Below are 27,284 nucleotides of genomic sequence, written 5' to 3' on the forward strand. Positions count from 1 at the left end.
ACCACTGTTCTACTAACTCCTTCCTTCTTATAGAGTTTTGTTTTGGTAACTGTGGTTTTACCAATCGTGCCTTTATCTTCTTTTTTTAATAAACATAATTTTCACAGTTTGCAAGGGAGGCTGTCATCTTTTCTGTTGTTATAATTTATTATTTGATAGATGTACTGTAATCTCAGCATATATACTCTGCAAAAAATTGCTGGAAGGAATACAAAACCTTTGTATAATCTGAATCATTACATCACTATATATAGAGTATACATGTCACATCTCAATTAGTTACAAAAAGCATGATGTATTGTCTCAATTATCTCATTTCCCCATTTTCATTTCATTTTGTTTGCAGTTCTTTGTAGATATAATTATAAAAATGAAATGGAATATCAAAGTGTCAAAAATACAAATGGTCAGCAAACACCCAAACTTCATTTCTACCTCATGAATCAAATAATTATAATACTGAATGCTAAAATAACTTTGAAAAAAAATTATAGAAGAGATTTTAATGGTCAGCAATATCTAATGATATACATTTAAGAGTTGATTACTCAGCTTCTATTTACTTTATATACTAAAATAAAACAAAACTGACAATAAGGTTCTAAACAAAAGCTTCTTTAAATAGTTGTGTATTGGTTATTACATGGAGGAGTTATTATATATACCAGAAACCAGCTTTCAAAGTTAACTTTAAGTGTTTAATAATATCAAAGTGTGGATTGATGTGCAGAAAATGAACTAGAAAGAACAAAGACAAGACGCATTTTATAAAGACAATCTTGATAAGTTTATACAAGGAAAAGCTATTTGAGGAGTAAATTCACAAATAAACATCCACTAACCCTTTAATATAGTAACCTATATAAATACACACCCACAGCCGTTACAAACGGGTTACAATCTAGTGGCGCCATCTCTTGCACCAACTAGTAAATAAATTTTAAATTACAAGTTAAAATCAACAGATAACACACACTACTGCATAAAATTATTTACTTTCAAATTGATTTTTAAGTACAGGCAATCAAATGGGTTATCCATACAAAATGATAATAGTTTGGTTTTTGATTATAATCGCATACCATTTATAAGAATATTTGTAAATTTTAATTTTATTTGAAATGTATATTAATGTTAATTTTACTAACTTCTGGAAACAGATTAATAAGTATGTTTAATTTCATACAAGTTACTTTACTTCATCTCCTGTGTACAAAGTATTTTGTAGTATAATGTAAAAAAAATCATCATTTAAAATAAGTAGGTCTACACGTAGTACATGTTAATGCATAAAAATCCACTTTATTTAATAATTTGTCTAACATTCCACGTTATCCAAGATATATCAGTCCAAATTAGTTGGGATAACTGAAATTCTGCTATATTTAAAAGGTTTACACGGTAGTCTGTCCTTATTTGTAATTTCATATTTCACAGTTTCAGTTACCTGCAGTCAACTGTCACCTAAACATATTAAAAGAAAAATTCCAGAAACAAACATTCACAAGTTTTAAATTGAGTGTTCTGAGTAGCAAGATAAAATCACATGCCATCCCACTCTGTTCTGTCTAAAATGCAAATCATCTCTTTATCCACACTGTATGTGCTATCTATGCATTAGTCACTTAATGACTGTCTTTGTTATCAGCTTGACTGTTGCAATGTCACAGTGCTTGTGTTCAAGTAATCCTTACTTTACTTAATAATGACTCCAAAGTACAAGAATTAATGACTGGTAATTCACCAAAAAGAAGCTGTAAAGTGCTTCTTTTAAGTGAAATGATGAAAGCATGAGGCTTAAGAAAAAAATTATATGCTGAGATCACATTCACATAAATACATACTGTAGTAAAAGTTATAATTGTTCTGCTAATATCTGCAGTTTCAGGCATTCATTGGTGAACTTTGAAGTATTCCCAATGAGTACAGAATGTTACTATATCTTTCTTTATGGTCTCAAAGTAGATTATCTTAATTAAAGAAGTTTTTCATTCCACTGAAAAGTGTTTTGTTTTTTTACAATTAAATTTCTTTGAGTCAACAAATAAAAATAAATTAATAAAATGATATTACAAAAATTCCCAACATTTCACAAAAACATTAAAATCACAAAATTTACATAAGTACACATTTTATAATGGCAGATATTTCATACTATTTCAAAATGGCATGGAAAACAAAAATATTACTGCAAAATAGTCTTTGGCAAAAAGCAATCCATCAATCACCTGCCAGAAATATTACAATGTGAAATAACATTGAATTTCTTTACTATTTCTTTCTGTATTTGTATCATATTTAGAGAACATAATAAAATTTACAAAAAAGTCAGCTAGGTCTATATAAAAAGCAATACATGCTTGAGAAATTCTGCTTCATGATAAAGGAATTCAAACAAACACTAGGAAAGTGTTAAGATAAATGTAAAACTGAGTAAAAATAATAAATAATGACAATATTCTAAAATAAGTTTTTATTTTGTAATTTAAAATAATCTGACATATATATATTAGTTCATTGTTTTTTTAACTGAATAACTTATATGACACCACCCAAAACAGCAAATTTTATCCTGAAAAACTTATGAACTAAAATTCAGAAAAAATATTAAATAAGGACAAGATCACACTATGCTTAATAAGAATTAATTATATTTTCACACTAAGTATTTGCTTCCCATTCAACCAAAGATGGTTGAATAGGAACAAGATTTATTAACATTTATCAGCATTATTAACAAGACTTTTCATGTACTTTTGATCTTTTAATATAGTTATCTTCAAACCATACAAAATCAAAACTCAAATACTCTCTAAAAACTTGTTCTAGTATTAAGCAGTTCTCTTATTTACATACTAGCTGATGTACCCAGTAGTGCTCTAGTTTTTTTACGAAAATTACACACTTGTTAGTTTGTGAACATTAACATTGACACTGCAACGAAAGTAAATATTCAATGAATTTTTGTCATTTTTCTTTTGATACTCAAAATAAAACAAAATTTATTTTATTAAATACATCTTTGTATAGATTTGTTCCATTATATTTTACAGAAATTCTCTCAAATGACAAAGAAAGTAATCCTTAACAGAGCAATCTGTAACAAATCAATTTGAAGTTATATATGTTAAGAGACGACAATTATATTTCAAAAAAACATTGGAAGTAGATGGGACATTAAGATTTTTTTTAAAGTACTTTCAAAATATTCAAGCATCAGAATATTTGAATGGTGTAAAATAAGAATTTTTGCTACTGTCACCAATAAGTAAACTGACACAATATTGCAATGCCTACTAAGTATAACAGCAGGGATGGAAGATTTACCACCAGAGTGATGTTCATTTGATAACTGTCATGCATAAATGTAATTATTTTATGAATTTTTTAAATATTATTAGTATATAGTAATTATAGTATTATCTGATAATACCGTATTTACTCGCATATAAGACGAGGTTTTTATTCATGTATCACATCTTCAAATTCCTAGGTCATCCTTTATACGAGAGCGAAAGATTCTTTGTGTTTTTTCAAATAATTTTTGTGAACTGTATTCGCATTTTTTACTGGATGCTTACCCTCTTGTATTTAAAACCATAAGTATTTTATCTGAGTCGTTTCAATTGTTCTTATATATTGTTGGGAGTAAAGATGAATAGCAACAGGAAAAGCAAAGCTTTTGAATTAAATTCCAGATTGAAATTCCAAAATCACACAGGAGCCCAATATATTTAAATGTTAATCCATTCCCACATGAAAACAGATGATTATTCAGAAATCGGAATTCAAAGAAACTCATAAGTGTAATCGACGGAGTGGATTCGATTGTTAAGAATTGGCAAAAAAAAGGTTTCCGATTGTCCAGCTTTACATAAACAAATTATGTTGTCAATTTTACAAGATTTTTCCTTAAAGTTTAAATTTTGTGGGACAATAGGTGCATTTACATTCATTTGATATTTTACTTGTGATTAAATGAAATAAAATTAGAATTGTATCAATAAATCTAATTTTCTTTATTTTGATCTCTAAAGTCACACCTTGTCGTATATGCGAGTAAATATGGTATTTAATAAAATTTTGATTTATAATAAACTTTATTTAAACAATTGCAACAATGAAAAATAAATAAAATTTGTTTATATTAATTACAAATTTAAAATCTTATTATTTTGTTATTACAAAATTTCTTGCCAGTCTACAAAAATTTACATGGAATGGTACTGGTCTGAAGACCCAAGGTTGAAGAACACTGAACTAGATTATCGATATTCTGTCAAAGAGACTAATTAAACGGTAGCAACACCACATGCAATTTTGCAGCCAGTTGCACATCATTATTTCGACCATATTAATAATAAACTGTTTTATTAATTTACTATTTCCAAAATGGAAGTTATATGCATTTTTTTTTTTTTTTTGTAGTTGATTGATCTGTGATCTGTAGGAAATAACATCACAAATTCATTTGCTAAAATAAACTTTTATGCTCATTTGAAAGAAACTTGTGGGCTTTCTTGATTTTCTACAAAATACAATGGAACAGGTTTGTATGAAAATAAAAAAAAAACTTAAAAGAAAAGATGACAAAATTCAATGACAATGTGAATCTAAACACAAACATGTCTGTAAAGGCCCAAGACAATTTGAGGTGTAATTCTTAGCTACAGATAAAACACCGCCACAAACAAAATTTTCTTTTATTTTTAAGATTTATCATCAATGTAAAACTGTTTAATAAAAACCCAAGTTACATTGTATCTCTTATTTAAAAGCAAGCACAGAAATATATATTCCATATTTACTTCCATTAAAATAAGAGATTTTTTATAATAATCATTATTCAGTTATGTTAATATCAGTATATTGATTTAAGTACAACATTATTATTTCAAATTCAAATGATGCTAATAAATTCAGAATAAAATTTATAAGTAATATAAAATGATAAATATATGCATAAATGCATTTTTTCATTTTACTTTTGAGGAAAAATAGACAATCAAATTTAATATTAAAAGGCAATAAAATTCGGAAAACGGATGAAATATAATATTTACATATTATTTAACTTAATTAAATTGGTTTAATAAATATGAAGACAGGAAACCAATCTGAAATCAATCAAAAGGTTAATATTTCAATCAAAGCTGTCCAAGCATAAACAATTAATGAATTTATGATGAAACAAAATTTCTAAGAGTAGATATATAAACTGAAGCATTTATTCTAAAATTACAGGATGTAATACAAGTTATATCATCAAAACATGTTATATTAAATACAATCATCATATATTTTGTATATATGATTTTTGAACTAAAGAATAATAATCATCTTTTCTTTATTATTCATATATACATAAAATTTTCTGAAGCAAGCAATATCCGCAATAACTTTATAATCATTGCGTATATATTTGCAAGCCTTTGGGTTTTTTTTTAAATATAAATTCATAATAAATAGTAATAATAATAACACTTTATAATATATTTTAAGTAATAATGAAGTTTAGTAGAATTCTGATATAAACTGTCTGAAAAGAACTGCTTCTGCAAGGAACATGCAAATTACTTAAAATTTTTTAGGCTTTAAGTATATTTCTGTCTCTCACATTTTGTTTCAATAATTGTTTGCTGTAGAAAATCAGACATTTTGATTTGAAAACAATTTCAGAACAGTTGTACTAATAGTATTTTAAATAGTTGTTTTAAAACAACTATTTAAAATACTATTAGTTCACCAATAGAAAATCTAATATAATTAAAAAGTGTTGCAATGAACTGTTCTGAATTAAAAACATTCAAATTTTTAAAATTTTGCATAAAAACATAAGATTGTATGAAGATGATATTTTGGGAAATATTCAAAATGCCACTGGCACTATTTATATTCCAAATTTTAGATAATTAATTTTGAAAATAAATAATCTGATGGAATTCCTTAAAAAATAATAAACTTACATTCTAGTTATTTTTCTATTATCTTTAAATTAAATTTCTCTTCTAATAACAGTTATATATCAAATTAAAAATTTTTTAACACTTATTTTGTAAGATTAGCTCATCTTTCTAAAAGTTTTTACTAGTAATTAAAATACAAAAACCAGAATTAAATGATAATGTATGTTTAATTTAAAATAAAATTTAAGAATGTATATATTGATTCAATACTATATAATGTAATTCAAAATTTCAATTAACGTATGTTATATATATGTTACCGGCCAAACTAGTTTGTCCTACACCAAACTGATTTATGTACTATAAATATGTGCCAGTGTAAAAAAAAAAAAAAAAACTTTTGTGTAATTCGAAATGCCACCGCAGTACACCCTGTAAAAATAAATAAAAGATAAAATATTTTATATGTTACACTAAAAAGCACAAATAAGTTCATTTTTAATTTTAGTTTGACTCTAAAAGCTTTTATTATTTCGTTTGAATTTTTGAAAATATCTTCGTAAGTTAATTACCTTTAAAAATGCATGGCTTAATAAAAAAATACAAACTGATAAGTACTGATTAGCTTATTTTTATTTTATAGTTTTGTACTAGTGTGTGTCACTTCTAATCAATACTGTTTTTGGTTAATGTTACACTAGGTATCAAAGATGGCGGCTCGTCTCCGATTCCAGCGATCAGAAGACAGGGAACAGTGGGGACGCATGTTCTAACCTAACCTATTCTAATAATTTGGTTGCTAATAATTATGGTAATTTATTAGAATAGGTTAGTTTAGGTTAGAACATGCGTCCTCGCTGTTCCCTGTCTTCTAATTGCTGGAATCGGAGACGAGCCGCCACCTTGGATACCTAGGTAATATTAACCCTGTTTTTTATAATTAAGTAGACTAAGTTTGAATAAATATTGTTCATCTAATTGATTGCCTTTTAATTTTATTTTAACCATTAATATACTTGAATAATAATTCTAAATCAGTTCGGCCTAGGACAAATTAGTTTGGCCAGTAACATATGTACACACATTATTGTAATAAATGATAAACAATAAAAATTATATTAAAAAATGTGTTTATAATGTATACCATAACTTTATCTTTGAACAACTTTTCTGATTTGTTTAATGTTCTCGTGTTAAATTACATAAATTGTAAGTTCTTTATTATTTTCAATATTAAAAAAATTTAGTTTCTTCTTATTAAGGTTATTTTTGCCAATTAAGATAAGACCAAACAGCTGTGGTCAAGAAACTAAAATTATTTATTTTGTAACTATTTTTGGCCTTCCATGGCAAAAAATGTCTAAATAAAAAATAATTTGTTTACTTAAAGTAGCTGTTTAGTCTTATTTTTGCCAATTAGTTTATTTTGAGTGAAGTTAAATATAATTTTAAAAAATTCATATCAAATATTTGAAAATTATTTCTTAACTTATATAAATTAAGTGTATATAATGATATAAAATATAATTTCAAAAATTAGAACATTCTATGTGTGAAAAAATAGACTAATAATAATTATTTCATTTCACAGATGATTATTAACAATAGTGAAAAACAAAAATTTCTTTTATTTTCACAATAAAGTACGTTGGTGGTTCAAAGTTCTTGGAATCGCATATAGCTAGTGGTGTTATCCACATAAAACAGGTAGTGTCGGAAACCAACATCACTACTTCTCATGTGTGCAACATTTTGGCACCAAAGAGGAAATAGAAAGTGTTGTGGCAGACAACAGAAGCAGTGAAGATAGATTACAATAAAGAAAATGGAGAAAACAGAAATTTGCACTTTGATAAAGTATCTCGTAAAGACGAAGTTAAATGCCACCACTGGGATCAAAGCCAATTTGGATCAAGTTTTATAGTAGTCTGCTTCCATCACATTCAATGGTAATCAAGTGGGTAATGCTTTTCAAACTTTTCCAAGAAAGTATGGAAGATGTAGTTGTAACAGACAACTACTATTACCCTAGAAAAACAGACAAAATCCACACTATAGTGCTGGCTGACTATTGCTTAAAAGTGTGAGAGATTGCTGAGGTCGTGGGCATCTCTGCTGATTGGGTTTACAAAATCCTAACCCAAGAACAGGGCACAACTAAGGTCTCTGCAAAGGTGGGTACCATGTTTGTTCATAGTCAAATAAAACTGTATGTATGCAACAATTTCCAAGGAGTGTTTGGACATATACCAGAAGAATCTAAGGGATTTTTTTACATCAGTATGGGACCATAAACAAGATATGGATCCACTATTATATGCAAGACTAAACAATCTAAACAATGGAAATATGCATCTTCAATGACTCTGAAGAAGGCAAAAGTGGTTCCCTTAATGAGGAAAGTCATAGTTTCCATTTTTTAAAATGCTGAGAGAATTTTGTTCTTGTTGACTTCTTGGAAAAAAATGAGACCATCCTCTGCTGCTTATTATTGTGACCTCTTAGACAAACTAAAGACTGTTATTATAGAGAAAAGTCCTCATATAAAAAAAAAATCCTTTCTCTACATGACAAAGCATCAGTGAATTCTGTCCATCTTACCCAGCAAACATTTGCCTACCATCACTTCCAACTTCTTTCCCATTCCCCATATTCTCCTAATGACTTCCATCTCTCTCCAAACCCAAAGAAAACATTGGCAGACAAGAAATTTCACACAAATGAAGAGTTCATCACTATAGTGAACAGCTATTTTTAAGAATCTGGAAATTAGCTTTTTCTGTTAGAATGAAGACATTGGAACACTGCTGGAATAAGTACATTATTCTAAGAGAAGATTACATTAAAAAATAACCAATTCAACCAGATTTTGTTTCTGTATATCCAATTCCGAGAACTTTCCGAACCACCCACGTATTTAGAATTTTACAAGGAAAAAATATTGCATTTTAATTTCAAATTAGATTACCTGGTTTGAATCCAATTTACGAGGACGCCCACGACCTTTTTTAACATTTTCTTCCTCCTATTTTAACATGATAGAAGATACCAAGTATGAATTATCAAATAAATATTCTATACCTTTGATAAGGAAATTAAACACGCATTTCTAAACAAATGTAAGAATTCTGAAAAATCTAAGTAATGTTTAATAGAATATCTGCTATGGCATTCTGAATATTTATAACAGATAAAGAATTTTAATGATTAATTAAATTAACAATAAATGCAATTATACAAAATTGATGATGATGATTATTCTTTTTCTTAAAATTTGAGTAAAATTCATAAAAATTTCTCAGTGCTAAGTATTTATTAAGATCGTTATTTTTATATAATTCTAATAAAAACGAAACTTTTAAATACCAGTAACAGAATTTTAACGAAAACTATGAATGTTTCTGGCCTTCTATCAATGTTTTCATTAAAATTCTGTTACTGGTATTTAAAGGTTTTGTTTTTATTTGATTGCTCCAGTAATTTGAAAAGGCGATAGTTATAATATAAAATTCTATACTGGACAATAAAATTTCAAGAAATTTACTTTATATATAATTATCTTCCTTTTATCAACAATTATAAATGGAAATCATCCCTTCTTGCTTGTAGGAAATTCACACTGGACAAATTAGAGAATTGAGTTTTATTATTTTTTTTCTCTTCAATATTTGGTGTATGGGTGTGTGTAGAAACATTGAAAAATTAGAACATTTATTTTATTTATAAGAAATGAGAAATACTTTTTGGGTTATATGTAAAACCTTCTAATTTACATAATTTTAATTTCTAATTTGTTAGTATAAACTTCTACAAAAAAATAAATGATGATTTCTATTTATAATAATAATAATAATAATAATAATAATAATAATTCAAAAAAAACTCAGTTATAAAAAAATTGATAAAACACATGTTACTGAATAAAACAGTAAAAATAAATAAATAAATTCACAAATTTTACTGTATTCATAATGTATTATTATTATTTTGTTTTACGGAATAAATTCAATGTCAATGTTCTCGAACATTACATTTAAACCCGATCGTGGCTATTAAAGTAGCTGAAAACATTTATTAAAAACTGCAGCTAGATTTTAAAGGTTTATTTATTTATTTTTTTAAAAATTTCTATTAACAACAATGAAATTAAAAGCTAATGAAAAATATATTCTATTTGAGAAGATAGTCAACTCTCAATTATCTAAGTGAATAAAAATTATAATTCAAACTACTCTCTACCTTACATTTCTAGTTTTGAAATAAATAATCACTATCTCTCTAATTTCTACATATTCATATATATTGAAATCTATATTGAAAAAAGATACATTAAATGTTTAAAAGTATGTTCTATACACAGTTTAAGAAAGTGAACAATTAAACATTTATTGCTTTTTTCTATTTTACAGTTTACACAAGAATAATTGAGAGTTAGCTTCAACAGATTAAATAGCTTATTAAATGTTTAGAAAGATCAATTTGAAAATTTTATCTAATTTGTAAATTTAACTTTTATTATGTAAAGTACTGACTTTCAATTTTACTCAGAATAAATTATATTTTATCATAAAAATATCATTTTATTATAATTAAGTCATACAAAATAATTAATTTTGCATTTGTTATGAATGTTCTTTTCAAAATAACTGAATTGTTCAAAAAACAAAAGATAACAAAATCTGATAATTATTCACATTTTTGGGGTAAAATTTAAAAACAAAAATTTATAATTAATATCAACAAAAATATTTAATTGATTTATCTTATTTTGATTAAACTTTATATGATATCTAGCAAGAATTTTAAATTATTATTTAATTTTATCAAAAGAATTTATAGCAGAGCTAAATTTATTTATTTTGCAGAATGAATTAGAGGCTTATTGTATGGTAATTTATTCTTTTTAATCATAAATTATCATAGCTTGCTTTTATTTATTATTCTCTGTTTTCTTAAATATAATAATAAATATGAACAGCAAAGACCGATAATTACACAAAATATATTAAATTCAAATTATGCATAGTAAGTTTTTAACAAAATAGCTAAACTACATAAATCCAAACTAGTTCATTTAACTAAACTAATACCCAGTGGGTGATCAGTTAATGAACATAATCCGTTCCAAGACTTTGTTATCCGAATTGTTTGTTAACCGATTATCAATTTACCATAGGTTTTTATGGGTAAATAATTCATTCTGGGAACTCCAGAAAATAAAAAATATGTACTTTCTTACTACATTTATTTATATGTAATAATAAAAATACATATATACACAGTTTTGCATTTTTATTAGTTTATTAGTTTTTTCTGTTTGTGGGGGTTAAAGAATCTGTCTATTTTAATAAATATAAAGACAGCAGAGGAAGTAAAGACAAAAGACAAAGTTCCAACTTTGTAAAGTCGTATTTATATTTTTTATATTTATTAAATGTGAATAACGCCGGCCATGTTCCTGTATTTAATTTTTACTTAATCTGTCTATTGTCAATTGCTTTTCTCTCTTCTTCAGGATTTTTCAGAAGTAATTAATAGCATTGTAATTGTAGACATCCCCAAGCCTATTAACCTCAACCTGGTTTGGATGCCATTCTAAGACCATTGTTCTGACATCTTCTCACTTCTTTAAAAAGGTCTTTAATAGCAGACATCAGCATTAATCCTTTTTTTCAGAAGAAAACATATCTCGCCGAGTTTCTTGGTGTTTTTCATTAAAGAGTTCTTAGTGTTCTTCTGTCATGAGATCAGTTTCAGGTTCCATTATGAGCTCTTCAATGTTCTTTATTTCTCAGATGTGATTTTTGTCACTCCTTTAGCTGCTTGAGTCTTCTTGATTATACTGTATCTTTCTTAGATAAGATTAAACTGTGGCCTACTGTAGACCTGTTCAAGCCATTCTGCCCAGCAACATCAGACATCCGCCCACTCTCTACCTTTGCTATTGTACTCTCACCTTCCGAAAATAAAAACCGACGCAAAACCTAACGAGTGCCTACCCAACAGTCTCGCAAATACTATAAAAGAATTGTTTCTGTCAGAGAAATAAAAGGCTGGAATTACAAGGGAGAGTTTTAAAGTTCGGAGGAATATTATCTGATCAGTATATACCGGGTTGAGCATCGATGTCTCCCGCACTCCATAAGTTTCAAATTGTTGCACGAAGACAAGAGAAGACCAATCAGTATTCATTATTTTACATCACTTCTTCTTGTGTTAGTTCTGTGAGGTGTTCGTTGTCCGAAAATATAAATCTTTTGTGAAAGTGTTCATTATCCAATTTGTTCATTAACTGATCACCCACTGTATTTCAAATAAATTAACATCAACAATAAGAATCCAGCAATTAGAAACAATTTAATCAAAACTAACATTTTATATCATTTTCAATAACAATCTTCAGATTATTTTTTCAAAAATTTCATGTGTAATTCAAAATAAATAATGGAAATTTTCTTAAATTTATCTTTGTATACTAAGTACATTTATCAAATTTGATAAAAAAATTTAAGCTATGATAAAGGACACAAAGGCATAATAATTGAATGGAAATTTTCATTTACAATTTAGGGGGTAAATCAGCTTTATTAGTATTCTTGACAATGTGCAAAGTTCAAATAATTTTTAATACTATTAACTTTTTAATCTGCCTTTTCTTACCTTACTTAAATGTAATTAAATTACTTATTACATCATTAATAACAACACTTTTGCTGCAAAGTGACAATTTTGCATCATTCAGACGCTAGAAGTTTTGGTATATTGCACAGATGTGATTTATTACTACTTGTGAGTGTAAGAAACATTTTTAAGATTATATTTTATTGCTTGGTTTCATACTTTCCCATGACATTTAATTATAATGGTTTTTCATCATTTTGTCCTCCAGTAGGTGATGGTGACTCAATTTTGCATCACCACAAATTCCATAAAGATTATAATTTTTTCATTTTGAGTATTCTTAATTTATGTATAACAGTGACATAGTTTACAGAAGGGGATGTATTGGCATATTCAGTGCTACTTGTTTCCAATAGCAGCAGTGAATGCTAAAACTAGTTTTTCAATATCTTAAAAAAAATTCACAGAACTTATAACTAGTAACTAATTATGAAAGTTCACAGTTTTTTATTTTTTTACCATCTATCATATGCAATAAAAATTTCTTGTTAAAATTACAATGCATTTGAAATATAATAACTCCTCTTCAGTTAGTAATTTTTGAAGATAATACACAAATGAGAACATCTTAAAATCTTAAATATATTGTTGATTAGGGTTATAGTAACATTTTTTTGAGAGTGAAAAGGTTTTAAAACAAATTGCTAATTTTAGAATTTGTCTTAATACATATGAAATAAATATTAGATTATAATACATATATAAGATTATATTTACTTTAAAACCACTTTATATATATATGCTTATTTCCAAATGGATTATACAAAATTAATATTAATGCAAAAAACGTTTTTTTTTTATGTTAAAACTATTTTAAATAACAATTTATCTATTTAATCACCCAGACGATCATATACAAAGTCTGTATTAGCTGGTTTGATTATTAGGTTTTAAAGAATAGCGAAGTTGAGGCCGAAGTTTTAAACACGAAAACATGTACATCGGACAGTCAGTGTAGTGAATGCCTATTGTATTTTCATTTGTTGTGAAATAACAGAATTACTGTATCAAATTTTGCCAGAAGCATGGTAATATCTAAGTTGAAACCATTTGGAAGGTTCAGCAGGTTTTTGGCAAAGATACCATGAGCCCCACATGAATTAGGATGTAGCACAATCACTTCAAAGATGGTTGCATATTGGTGGAGAGTGAACAACATTGCAGTAGACCTGCAACAATCTGAAATGGGAAGGTCACTGAGCAAGTGCAGACTGGTTATGCAACACCATTGTATCAACATCCGAGAACTTGCAGACAAGGTAAGGTAAGCAGTGGTTTAGTAGATGCAATGTTGAAAGAGAAATCCTCATGCAGAAATTGTCCTCGTAATTTGTGCCAGTGCTGCTAACAATGGAGCAGAAGCACTCCACAAAGTCTTGCAGGACATGCTGAACTGTGCAAACAGTGACCCCACTTCCTGGACTCAATGGTGATAAGTTGTGGGTTTAAGGGTATGACCCATAAACCAAGATGCAGTCATCACAGTGGAGACATTCATCATATCCAATGCAAAAAAAAAAAGCATGGTAGGTGCACAGCAACATCAAAGCTATTGTCAGTCTTCTTTAACTCCCATGGTGTGGTGAATCACAAGTATACTTTCACAAGGCTAAGCCATTACCAAAGAGTATTACCTGACCATTCTCAGTCACCTTCATGATGCTCTGCAAAGCAAATAACCAAACTTGGCAGCAGGAAACTTGACAGCTCCATCATGATAACATACCTGTTCTTTTTTTCAGGCTTTCTTGGCCAAACACATTTCTCTGCTTTGTCAAGCTGCCTACTCTTCCAATCTGGCTCTATGATTTTTGCCTGTTCATCAAGCTGAAGATAGCACTGATTTGAGTCAAATGAAGACATTATGCAGAATGCAATGGTGCAACTGAACACCATTTCCAAAGAACCTCCCTGATGTGCTTCCAACAATGGAGGAACTTATGAAAAAAGCGAGTGCAAGCCCCAGGAGACCACTTGAAGGAGATTACGGTTTCCATCCTCCAGGTGGATAATTGTATTTTTCCCAGCCAAATGATCAATGCTTTCTGAACACATTCCTAATACATTTTATTTACATTCCGCAACTCCATTCAGATTTTGAATAATCCTTAAACTAGACATTTTGTTTGAAGATTTCATAAGCAATAATATGAACATGATTTAATCAAATTATTACATTTTAAATATTTATTTTTGAAAAGATTACAAAATTTATTATATCTTGCTGAAAATGAAATTTTTTCAATTTTTTTTCTTTCCTGTGCAACTTTATATTGATTATTTAATTATATATAAGACATCCCAAAGCCCAATGTATTAATATTAATCCAAATGATTGCCATAATTAATTGGGCATTTGTTTGCTACTATTAATAATTTTGTATTAGAGATGGAGGTTAAGCACCATCTCTTATCAAAATTAAAAATAAAATTTAATATTTATTAAATAATTTAGAACAGTCTGAAAGAAAAGAATTGGCTCAGCATGAGATTCAAGTCCACAACCCCCACTTACTGTGCGGTACACTGCCAGTTATGCCACCCAGATCTCTGAGCAATTCTTTGCTTCCAGACATTTAAATCTTGATACAGTTAAGTCTATAATAGAATCCCAAGGAATCAAGCAATTCTTCCGCAATAGACAGGTTTCCACTATATATAGGTTATCTACTACAGGCATCCCTTGATTAATGCTATTAACCTTTGTCAAACAAAATTATACTCAATCCCGTTCATTTTTTTCACTTAATACCTGCAGAACACAGTCATCATATTTTACAACCATTTTAAGTGGATGGAGTGTTTCAACAATACATGTCTTTGACACACTTAGATTTGTTGCAAGTTCACAAGTTATTTGTCTATTTAACAATTTCTACTTGCAATTTTTCTTTGTTGACAGCTTTTGGGTACCTTGTACAGTACATTTTGTATCCTTTAGTTCAAAATTTCCCAAACAAAACTTTCAAAACCACATTTGTATGTTTGAAATTTAGGAACATCTTTCCCATACATCATCATCATCAACTTTTTTTATTTGGCACAAACATGTGCCACCTGGTTCCGCAAAGCACTACCAGGCAGCAGGTACTGTGAATATATAAAAGAACACAATGAATTTAAGAATTTAACAATACAAAGAATACAAATGAATTTACATGAAAAATAATACAGTTGAAATTGTTGAAATACAAAATACAAATATAAATACCATTTTGCATACAATGTACAGTATATAGTAAAAAAAAATGAGTTACAGGAAATATAAAATAGAAATAAAGTATAAAATATGTAACAAACACATATTTACATAAAATTATTTACAAAATTGTTGTAGTTGAGGAATAAGAATGGTGACAAAAAATGGAAAGCTAGTGGGAACTGAGTTGAGGGAATGTTGTGACTTTGTTGTAGGAAGATATGAGCTGTTTAAAGTATAAGTAAATGTTCTTGTCATCTGTTAAGTAATTGCACTCGCACGGCCAACACCTGCCTTTGTCCAAAACAGCATGTCTCAAAAAGTGACGAGGCATGGATAGCATGGGACAGTAAAAGATATAGTGGAGGGGAGTATCAGGAACACCGCAGATGGGGCAAAGGTCATTATTTGTGAAGGGTGAATCTTTGGAGGTAGTTGAAAAAACAACCATGACCAGTGAAAAATTGAATGGTAGAAAAGTCTGGTAAAAGCCAGGTGTTATTGAAATAATCCTTGATAGAGAGGAAGAAACAGTAGGCAGTAGAGTTGTGTTTTTGGTCCCATTCAAATTGCCATTGTTGCAAGAGATTCTCCCACAAGACCAGGTTGATGTAAGTCTGAAGTATTTTATCTGGGAGGTGTTTGATCTGGAGGTGAAGGAGGTAGGTCTCCTCCACCTCCAGATCAGATCTTCCCCATACACACTACAAGTGCTTTTACTGTGTGTATAGCATTATATTCTTTACAAAACTTAAAAAGCTTAATATGCCCAATATGCATTTCATCTGCAGACATTCCAACTTGATTTTATTCAAACAATACCTTCAATGTCTTGGAAACCAGTGCATTACCTAAATATGATAGAAACAGTCCTGAATGCAAGATACATAGATGACATATTGATAGTATGGAACAGGTAGTATGGAGGTGACTGCCCAATATACAACAGTTCATCAATGATATCAACACCAACCCATGCAGATTGAAAATAAAATTAGAGCAAGAAAGTGCCACACAGGCATACTTCCTGGATGTTTTGCTCACACTAAAGGGAGAGGCTATAGCCATGGATGTTTAAAGAAAACCAACTTACAGCCTGCTTTTCATACCATGGATGTCTCATGACCTGATAATCTATAAACTGGCAGCATTCCGGGCTCTCATCAGAACCCACATGTACTGTACTGTACAAACATACAAGATAGAATACATTAAAGCTATCAGAGAACAATTTGAATTCAAACCTTGAACAATAGAGAATATGATCAAGAAGCATAAGCTAGATACAAGAGATTCAGGGAAGGAATATACAGGTTAAATACACAGTGGTTTAATATATATCACCTCTACACAATATATACAAAAAGATAGAAAATCCTATGGGGAAGAAAATTACCTACAAAAGAAACCCACTATATATGGGCTACTGCAGAATGACAAAAAGCCCATCAATCCAATGTGCATTCCAGGTATACACGAAATACCACTGAAGGACAGTAAGACTGAGCGACCTGTTAAAAACATTAATCAACATTTATTAGAAAGGCATATTCATCCTCATTTCAGTTATGTATGTTCGGCATGTTAACTTATCAAGTGCAAGGGAACTTGTAAATAACTTAAATCACTTACCTTCTCTGTGAATAGAAATTATAATCAGTGTTATTACATTATAGTAAGCTAATATTTATATTCTCTGCGTATTAAAATCGTAGTTTTTAATATTATTGTAACCTTGCAGTGATCAAGGTTATTATCTACCTACCCATAAGAGATGGGTTTTGCATACTACTGTAACCGGACTATTTCTTGTAATTGATAATATTGTATAACATTTTGTCAACTGTTGTAGTTTTGGTTATTAATAATTTCTGATGCAGTGCTCTGAGGTCCTAAGAACTTTTTTCACCTTTACTTTTCTCTCTTTTCCTTTATACTTCTCCCTTCAGAACCTTTTCTTCACCTCTTTTTCTTCCTAGTGGGCTAAGTTTGCAAAAGCAGGCAGCCCCTCTTTCTTTATTAAAGTATTAGAGTAGGATTGAGCAAGACCTGTACTACATTGGCACTACTAGTCGGTCATTAACTTCAAGGATTAAAGAACACAAGGACAGCATCGAGAGGGCTAAAATTTCGAAATGCATATTGTTTCAGAGGACAGCTTTTATTCTTATTTTTAAATTGCAAGTTTTTATCCTAAGGAAGGATGTTAAAAACACCATAAACGTTTGAAAAAGTGAAATTGTAACTCCATTTAAAGATTTGTTGTAGTTTATGATGAATGCAGTTTTACTGAATAGTGCTTTTACAGGTTTATTTTTTAATTTTACTATTCAAAGCAATGTTTTTACTAATATTTCCCAGTGTTTTTTTTATGTTTGAGATAAATGAATAAAAATAAATTCTCATTTGCTAATTAATTTCATTTTAAAGCATTTATGAAAATACACATAAGTACCAATAGGCTAATTAAACAGTAACAATATACTTTGTATACACAAAATATTGGTCAAGTGTTAACCAAACAAAATGCATAGCCAGTGATTATAGTTAATATATTTTTCTTATTATTTATTTAATAAATATTAATTTAATTATAATTATTAAATTTAATAAGAGATGGCACCTAACGCCTCCCTTTAGTGCATATCAAGTTTCTTAATTTATGAAAAAAAACATGCTTGTTTAATCAAATAACAAACATCATTATTTAATGATTTTTTACTATCAAATAAGAACACAAATGTTTCTTGTAATTTCTCATTGTCAAAATAATAATATTTTTAAAATCAGTAAAATTAAGTTTTCTAAAAATCAACAATTAAATATGGTTATAAGAAAGATGTCATTTCTGCTAGATGACAACCACAAATTCTGCTATATCATTACAGATCTCTACATAGTGAGCTGGATGAATGTTCTTTATTTTTATTACATAACAACTTCACTTTAAAATAGTGAAATACTATGTGAACAATAAATATTTTAGAATAATAAACAAACCAAGGCTGTTTAGAATCACTGCTTAAGTGAAATTGCTACTAGCCTACAAGGTATAGAAAAAAACATTTACATTTAGTAGTTGCAAAAATATTCTACACATTATGGAAAAAGTTTTCAGAATTTTTCCCCAAAAATCTCAAAATCAGCATTACTATCAATTAGCATAAATCACACCAGTGTAAAATGAGGACAGCCTGTATTTATTTACAACTCTTCGATACATCTCATATTTTTTTTACCACTTACCATACCGTATTTCATAAGATTTATCAATATGATACATTAGCTGATAAAATAATTTTATTTTAAATGCTTAAACTTATGACAATACAATAAAAATAAAAGATTCAAATAATTTGATTTTCAATGATAAGTACTAGAATAAGTTCATTTTTGTCATAATAAGAAAAATGAATGTTCATCATTTTAAATGACTAGAAAAATCCCATTAAATTTAATTATCTTAAATTATTTTTTTTACAGTTTGCCTCACTGCCATGTTAGAATCTGAATCACATGACAGAAGTCACTTGATTTTAACTGCAGCATATGTTTAAAATGCCATATCATTTGTAATCCCTCCAAGTGCACGATTTGTTCAGTGATTCAATTCCTTTGCCTGTATAAGAAACTGCTGCTTAAATTCATCAACAGTGTTTCTTTTCACGGCAAAAACATTACGAATAGGCAAAATGATGCAACAAAATAGTGTCCTACTGCTCAATAACGCTTGTCCACACACTGCTTGAATCACATAAGGGTTGTTGCAGACATTCAAGTGAGAAGTTTTGGAACATCCATCACACAGTCTAGATACCACACCAAGTAATTATTAAGTTTTTCTTAAATTGAAGGAACACTCTCTGGAAAGAAGTTTGATGACAACAACAAGATTCAAGATGTGGTTACCAAGAACAGGTGAAAGATTTCTAGGACATTGGTATCAAGAAACATATTTCCAGGCTAATCAAATACATTCAGGTCCATAGTGGCTTTGTTAAAAAATAAACAAACATGTCTAACAGTATTGTAAATCAATCTACAATTAAAAGGCTTTAGAGATATTTTCTGGACTTTTATCTTTAATTTGTATTATATGAATATGCCTTGTATAATTCAGTTCTATGTCATTTCATATTCAAAAGACTGATATTAGCAATGAAATTCAAAACCTCTGACAAATTTTTATCTGATACTGTAATATATAATAAACAGCATATTTACACACAATAAAATATTTCATATTCATTTTTCATTTCTACTGAAACATGATTTCTACACAAAAAGCAGTATTCCAATGGAACACAGAGGTGACCTAATTGCATCTAATAAACCACATATAGCTCTGACATATAATGTATATAATGTGTCTCATGGAAAATGTTAGTTGAACTCCTTTTTTGGATCACAATGCAAAAAACAAATACAATTTTTAATTTAACAGATATAAACAGACCCTACTGGATTAAAACAAATATTGATCATGAACATTAAACTTGAGAATTTTACTTGATACAAATCTAAAATTAAACTAATTTTAATTTTAGATTTGTATCAAGAATTAAAGAAATTTAGGATCAACAAGGATTAAAAGGAATTAGGGAATATGCTGGAGAATCAGTAATCATAAAAGCTGGTGCTTGTATGATTAATTTTAGTGAGATGACTTGCAACTGCATGATTCTGGAAGGTGTGACTTTGTTGAGCAGGTTACCAGATTAGATGATTTACTGCAAACTGGACAATCTCGTGATAATAACTGCTGATTCTGAAAGGATCATCATTTCTGATCTAGGAAGACAATGTAATCTAGGCCACAATCCTTGGAAATAGTGAATTTTGTAATCCTGGATCATTGTGATCTTATGCAAAAATGCAGTGACATATCATAACCATCAAATGGGCACTGGATACTTTAAGACTTAAGGTAGTGGTATACTAAGTACATGAAAAATTTTTTAGTTTTTCTTTTGCAAATTTTGTTATTTTTTCAAATCATGGAATTAAACATACTTGCTATTTTGCAACTAAAAAGAAAGATGCTTAGGAGAAAACTAGAATAAAATTTGTCAACACTTTGCTTTATCCAGTTCAATATTAAGGTGTCTATTACTAAAGGAAGATAGCAAGGAAACCTTTTAAAAGACAATAGTGTTTACTCAGAATGTAGTGTAAAAAGAAAGATTTTAATATTTATTTTAATATAAAGGCCATCATCTGTCTGTTTGTTTATGTTTGTGTATGTAAGAGAATTCTCTATAACTCCTATTTTTGTCCACTCTAGGTAAAATTTTGTTTTGTTGCTCTTTATGTTACAGCAGATAGTATAAACTACTTAATTTGTACAAATATTAACTCTTCACAAATTTCTTGAAATCTCTACTCTTCTCAATTCTTCAATCTCTACTTCAATGATTCTTAACCAGTGTTCTGCGGAACACCTGTGTTCCATAAACCTACTTCGAGTGTTCCACAAAAGGAAAGGTTTTAATTTTTATTCAAATTTATTCCCATTGCTATAGTCGTAGATAATTCATGTTTCTATTTTATTCAATATATTAAAGTTTATTAGTTTATTGCTTCATTGTTTCCTGAGAATAGTAAACATGAATTTGCTTATCAATTTTTGAATGTATTGATGCTAATGCTCTGTGTAATAAAAAGTATATGAATGATGTTCTGCATCCTCAGAAAGGTTGAAAACTACTGCTCTACTTTCTCATAAAAAGTATTCTGTTATGCTTGACAAAAGGATTTCTAGTTTTTAATATAATAATTTTTAATGTCATAGATTTTTTAAATTATTAACTTTTATGAATCTATACTGTGAATTCTAATAAATTAATATTATATTTTGTAGATATTTTACATAAAAAAATTATAAGGTGAAGACAAAAATCATCAAGGCAAGGTATGCTATATATAAATCTACCATCTTAAAAACAATAGTATTATAATTGAAAAATAAAAAGATTTAAAAATGTATGACACATTACCAATTATAATGCATCAATACAATTATAATGCACAACAGCACAACTATTGAACCCATTAAACGAATGAATTGTTATGACTTATGCAGACTAAATAAAATGATTAAAAAATAAAAAAATAGTGAGGTTGAGGCTGAAGTTTTAAACGCGAAAACATTTACGTCGGACATTCAGCGCCACTTTCCTGTAAGCCTAGAAGTTTGACAATGGCGTTTGGAATGTCGAGCATGATTCCACTGACTTTCCAAATGCCATTGTCAAACTTCTAGGCTTACGAGAAAGCGGCGCTGAACGTCCAACGTACACTTTTTTGCATTTAAAACTTCAGCCTCAACCTAGCTATTAATAAACTAAAGTGGAAATAAAGATTTAGAGTTTCATTTATAGTTTTTGATTTTTTTAAGAACAATACCAAAAATCACCATGGTTATAACAGGTGCTTTATCAGGTAATGTATCCAATGCTTTATCAGTCAATAATTTAATTTAAAACTGAATATATAAATATTCATACCAAAAGCGAAATTTAAGCCCAATTTATCTGATATATGAAAATTATCATCATAAACACTGCACTAGGTAAGAAAAACAGATTTCTACAAAGATGACAAATTTTAACTCAAATTCTTAATAACATTAATCATATACTTCTGGATAGAATATAGCAAGCTCTCATTACAATGAATCCTTATTACAGCAAACACCTGATTTGTACAAACCAAACCCAGTGCCCATACAATTCCTATACACACTAATGTTAAGAAATACTACTTACAAATAAATGTTGGTTATAATTAACTAGGGTTTCTCAAATGGGATCCCAGTTGTTTTTTAACACGGGAAATCACGCAAATTTCTTCAAAGTTCACTTTTTTTGTATTTTGTGTTAAGGTTGAGGAAAGTTTGCAAATAGAAAGTATAATTAACTCAAACTGTCAGAATAATTTGTATTTATTAATTTTAAACCTACTTATTAGTTTTTTAAATTTTTGCTCGTTATGGCATGTCACAAGTGGTCAATAATCAATATGTAGCTTATTTGTGGCAGGACTCTCAAAATTCTTTACTTGTCAGAACCTGTAATATCTGGAATAATTGTGCTTATGTTGTCTTAATTTTTAACCATGCCCAGTAGCTTCAATAACTGCACTATGCCAGGTTGTGCAAATTGGGCAAGGATACAAACGAGTACGAAGTCTGCGAGTATGAAGTTTTTCTTCATAACCTGATTATTAAAGACAAACGAACTGTCAAATTATTGGCTATAAGCTTGATGTTTCTATTAAAGCAGCCGAGATAGACAAATCAAGAATACTAGACAGCAAAAGAAGTACTACAATGTCGAAAACGAACTAAAAATCTTCCAGGCTACAGGTGAAAAAACACGTAACATCTGTCTTCTCTTAAATGCATTAAACATGATTCCACTCACATCAATTGAATCAGAAAGGGCATTCTTGGTAGTGGGACTTTTCATTACTAAAATAAGAATCAGATTGAGTGATTGGAATATTGACCATCTTTGCTTTTTAAAATCTTATTATAAAAATTTACAATAATATTTTGAATTATGTTTTATTTAAAAAATAAAAATTTCCTTCTAAGGTAGATGTTTGATCAAAGTTCATTTTTTCTTTAAATTTTCAACTGAATTCAAAGACATTTTTTTCTTGCAAGCAGTTTCCAAAAAACTTTAATAAACTTTTTTTATTTGTGAAAATTTCTATGTAATTCAAAGGTAATTTTTAATATATATCTTACACAGCATTATTAATATGATTTTGGAGGTTGCAGAACATATTAAATTACTTTAAAAATGAAAAATAATTATATCATTTGATTTCAAGATATTTTGTATATCTTAAAAATAATTAATCCGGGAGAAACAGTTCACTTTTTTCCAAAAAATCCCGGGACAAGCAAAAGACCAGAAAATGAGAAACCCTAATAATGAACATGTTCTGAATCCATCATGCAGGAGTTTGGTGTGATTTTACGTGATAATAATAATGATAAGAAATATACACATTATCATTATTACATTAAGTTTTTATTATTAACTTTGAAAACTTGAGACTATTATTTCTCAAAAATTTGGCTTTATTTCATTACCAAGACTTTGAAATCTCTCATATCACATGCAGAAACAAATACAACACTTGTACTTTTGACTGCTTTGCATTCTCTATGCAAAGGAGACAAGAAAACCAACAGATCAACTTTGAAATTAAAGGAAAAACAATTTATTACCATTATCTACAAATAAAGAGATAAATACAAATCTATTATGAAGAAAATGAACAGAAGAGAACCAAAGACAAGGCATACATATAAGTCTTTAATGGTTTCCAAAAACATCATGATGATAAATGAATGTCTGCAGCATATGCAGGATTTTTCATATTTTTTAAAGACACTCTTGGCGACTTTAGATAAAAGAAAAGCTGTTTGATGAATTCAAAATGCTAAATTAAAATCAGCAGACAATTCACATCTGCTTTCATAAATTGACTTTCAAACATGGATAACCTGCAGGTTATCCACATTAAATTACAGTACTAGATATTCTTTACTAAATTCTAATCTTATACAGCTATTAAAATTTAAAATAATTTACTCATTAGTTAAGGGTTAGTTTAATATTTGCTAAATGTGTTTAATGTTTTCTAAATTTTAACTATATTTCAGAAGAAACTACTTTGTTTGAACAAATATTTTATCACCATTATTATTATTATTTAATAAAAATTTAAATATTAATAAATTAAATTATGTTTAAAACCTCAAATTATTATTTGAGAACATTCTGATTTTGATCCAGTTTCTTAATTTTATAATAATTTTAATTTACTTCCTTCAAAATTAAAAAAAATTATGTCTAGAATATGTACAGAATTCAAGTACTTTAAACCAGAACTTTCACATAAGGTAATCATCCAAATGTTTTTGAGTCTCAGGAATCCATCAGTAGGGAACAAAACTAGAAAACATTAATTAAATAGTCTAGAATTATAAAAATCAACATCTAGAAGTTGTATATAAACCTAGAGTGTCTCTTTTTTTCCAATTGAAACATCTCAGATCAAGTGGGTAAGAGTCACAATGAAGATATCACACATTCTCTAGTTGAAATATTAAGAAGTCGTCAAAAAGTTAAATACTGTTTATTTGTTTTATTATTTACAAAAACACAAATGATTGTTAAGACAACAGACTGTTAGAATCAGATTTGAGTTCAGAGTTCAACCAGCTCATAAACTGCAAAAACAAGAGTCAGGATTAGAATTATTTCTCACGCACACAGTTATTTGAACACACATCTATTAGATGGAATGGAGGAGGAGAAGTTTCAAAGTCTGATATTGATGTTTCTGTCAGAGAAGATTCATTCAGCTTGAACTTAACTGATAAAGAGGTAACTGACAAACTTTCATAGATTGCAAAAGTGGAAAGCAGAGAGGAAAAGTAAAAATAAAAACCTGAAAATACTCTCTCTTAAAGTACAGTGCTTTCTGGTTTTGATTGCAATGTCTGACTTCTGATTGATCAAAGTTTTGATAGTAAAAATCCAACTGGAAATTTTAGATATTTTCTTAGTTATTGTTAAATATCTTCCCCAATTAGTAGTGATAGTAAACCTGACCTAAACATTGAAACCAAAATTTGTACATAACTTTATAGAAGTGTGAAGCTAAATGTATGTATTCAAGCTGTTCTCTCTCTCAATCCCTTCAGTTTCTATCATTTTTGCTGATCTTTTAAATTTATATTTCTTTCGTTTTATTTAGATATCTAAATTTGCTAAAGATGCAGTTATATCCATGCATCAGGTATTATATTTCAAATTTTTCAGCCAAAATTCTTTATTCAAAAACTGCATTCTACTAAATTAATGCAAACTAAAATGTTAAATTGTCAAATTCAGAAGATTTAAATATTCTGAGACCAAATTCCAATGTTATAAAGTAAACAGTTCTATTAATAACCAGATTTGTTACAACTGTGCCTATTAATAAAGGAAAAATGGTTTTAATACAGATTAAACCAAGACAAACTAAGAACAAAGTTTATCAATTGTACAGTGTCACATGGTCAGTAACTATCATACAATTAGATGAGCTTGTTGGAAAGAAATATGAAAACAAGTAAATGAATGCTTGACTTTATTATTTTATTTCCTGAATATAGCAACATACATCAACCTGATTATATTAGTAATGTCTAACAAACCCTATTCTCAGATCTTGGTTGCTTGCTGTTCTCTTTACTATATGTATTTTCTTAGCATAAGGTTGTCGTTCAGAACAAATCACATAAGAACACTGCTATTGGCAATGTCATTAAAAATTAAATTTATCATTAAATGGTGGCCTAGTTGCCTATCTGTATCTATCTTAAATTGTTTTATATCTAATCATTAAATTATTCCTGAATATAAGTTACTTAGACCCAAAAACAATTCAGATGATGGTTTTATTATGTAATAAGTTCCAATTATACCATTTATAATTAACTATACGAATTTCAAAATTCAAAGTTTAATTCAAATATACTTATAATTATTTACGTATTTTAAATTCTTAAATTCTACGTGTCTCTATAGAAGAAATTTTTAGAATTTCAAATCAAATTTATTACTCTTATTTTAACAGAACATTTTTCAAATTTTGTTAAAGCATTTTGTTTTTAGTTTTTCACAAAATTCATTTACAAATTGTTTTATTTAATATGCTATGCAGTAGAAAAATATTTAATTTAGTAAGCTATTTCCAATAAACCAGAATTTTCTGTAACAATACTATTTCAACAATTAAAATATGTAATATTACAAACTATTAAATGCATAATTCTGAAAACGTTACCTGATCAAGGTCATCATCTAATTCAACATCCAATTTTGCTTTTTCTACTTTAGCTTCCCCTTTTTTTGGCCGACCACGACCTCTTTTTGGTGCTTCAGCTACATTCTCAACTTCTGCCATGGTACTTTACTAAAAATGTAAATTTATTAAAATCTTCATTCATTTCAAAAAATTAATTAATTATCCTATTGACTATCAAATAAACCAGTGATGCCCAAACTATGGCCCTCAGGCCAAATCTGGCCTATCATACATGTTAATTCAGCCCACAAACATATTTGACATTCTATAAATGATAGACATATGCCTATTTTTTGTATATATGGAACATAAAAAATATCTGTGGCCCATTTATCTACAACTTATGCACAATCTGGCCTGCCAATCAAAAAGTTTGGGCACTACTGAAATAAACTATAATTTGTTAATATGCAAAAACTGATCTATGCAATAAATTATAACTAATATTTTTATTTGATCCCATTTCATACATTTTTCTATTTATTGTCAGGTATTGTTCTCTTTAAAAAAATTTTTTAGATTATATTTAATATTTTTGTTTCATCGATTCATTGGTTTAATTTGGTTCAAGCTTTTCGATAGTACTGTAGATGTCTTTATGTATTGGGAATAGATTGTTTACA

The 27,284-nt window shown here is 28.4% G+C and overlaps 1 protein-coding gene across 5 annotated transcripts in view; it reads right to left on the bottom strand.

Moving 5' to 3' along the window:
• D1 (D1 chromosomal protein) overlaps positions 1-27,284 on the bottom strand; it is a 58,024-nt gene that overhangs the window by 10,402 nt on the left and 20,338 nt on the right. For 3 of the 5 annotated variants that reach the window (XM_067283512.1, XM_067283513.1, XM_067283515.1), the window contains exons 2-3: positions 26,641-26,769; positions 8,875-8,931 (exon numbers count right to left, since the gene is read on the bottom strand). In XM_067283512.1, coding sequence (XP_067139613.1) covers positions 8,875-8,931; positions 26,641-26,760 — 177 coding nt within the window. In that variant the 5' untranslated portion in view covers positions 26,761-26,769. Of the gene's footprint in view, positions 1-8,874; positions 8,932-26,640; positions 26,770-27,131; positions 27,160-27,284 lie in introns of those variants that run through there. The other 2 variants (XM_067283514.1, XM_067283516.1) reach the window with 2 other exon arrangements.

The sequence above is a fragment of the Centruroides vittatus genome, unplaced genomic scaffold (genome assembly GCF_030686945.1).
Source record: "Centruroides vittatus isolate TY-2023 unplaced genomic scaffold, ASM3068694v2 contig_990, whole genome shotgun sequence".
NCBI lineage: Eukaryota > Metazoa > Arthropoda > Arachnida > Scorpiones > Buthidae > Centruroides > Centruroides vittatus.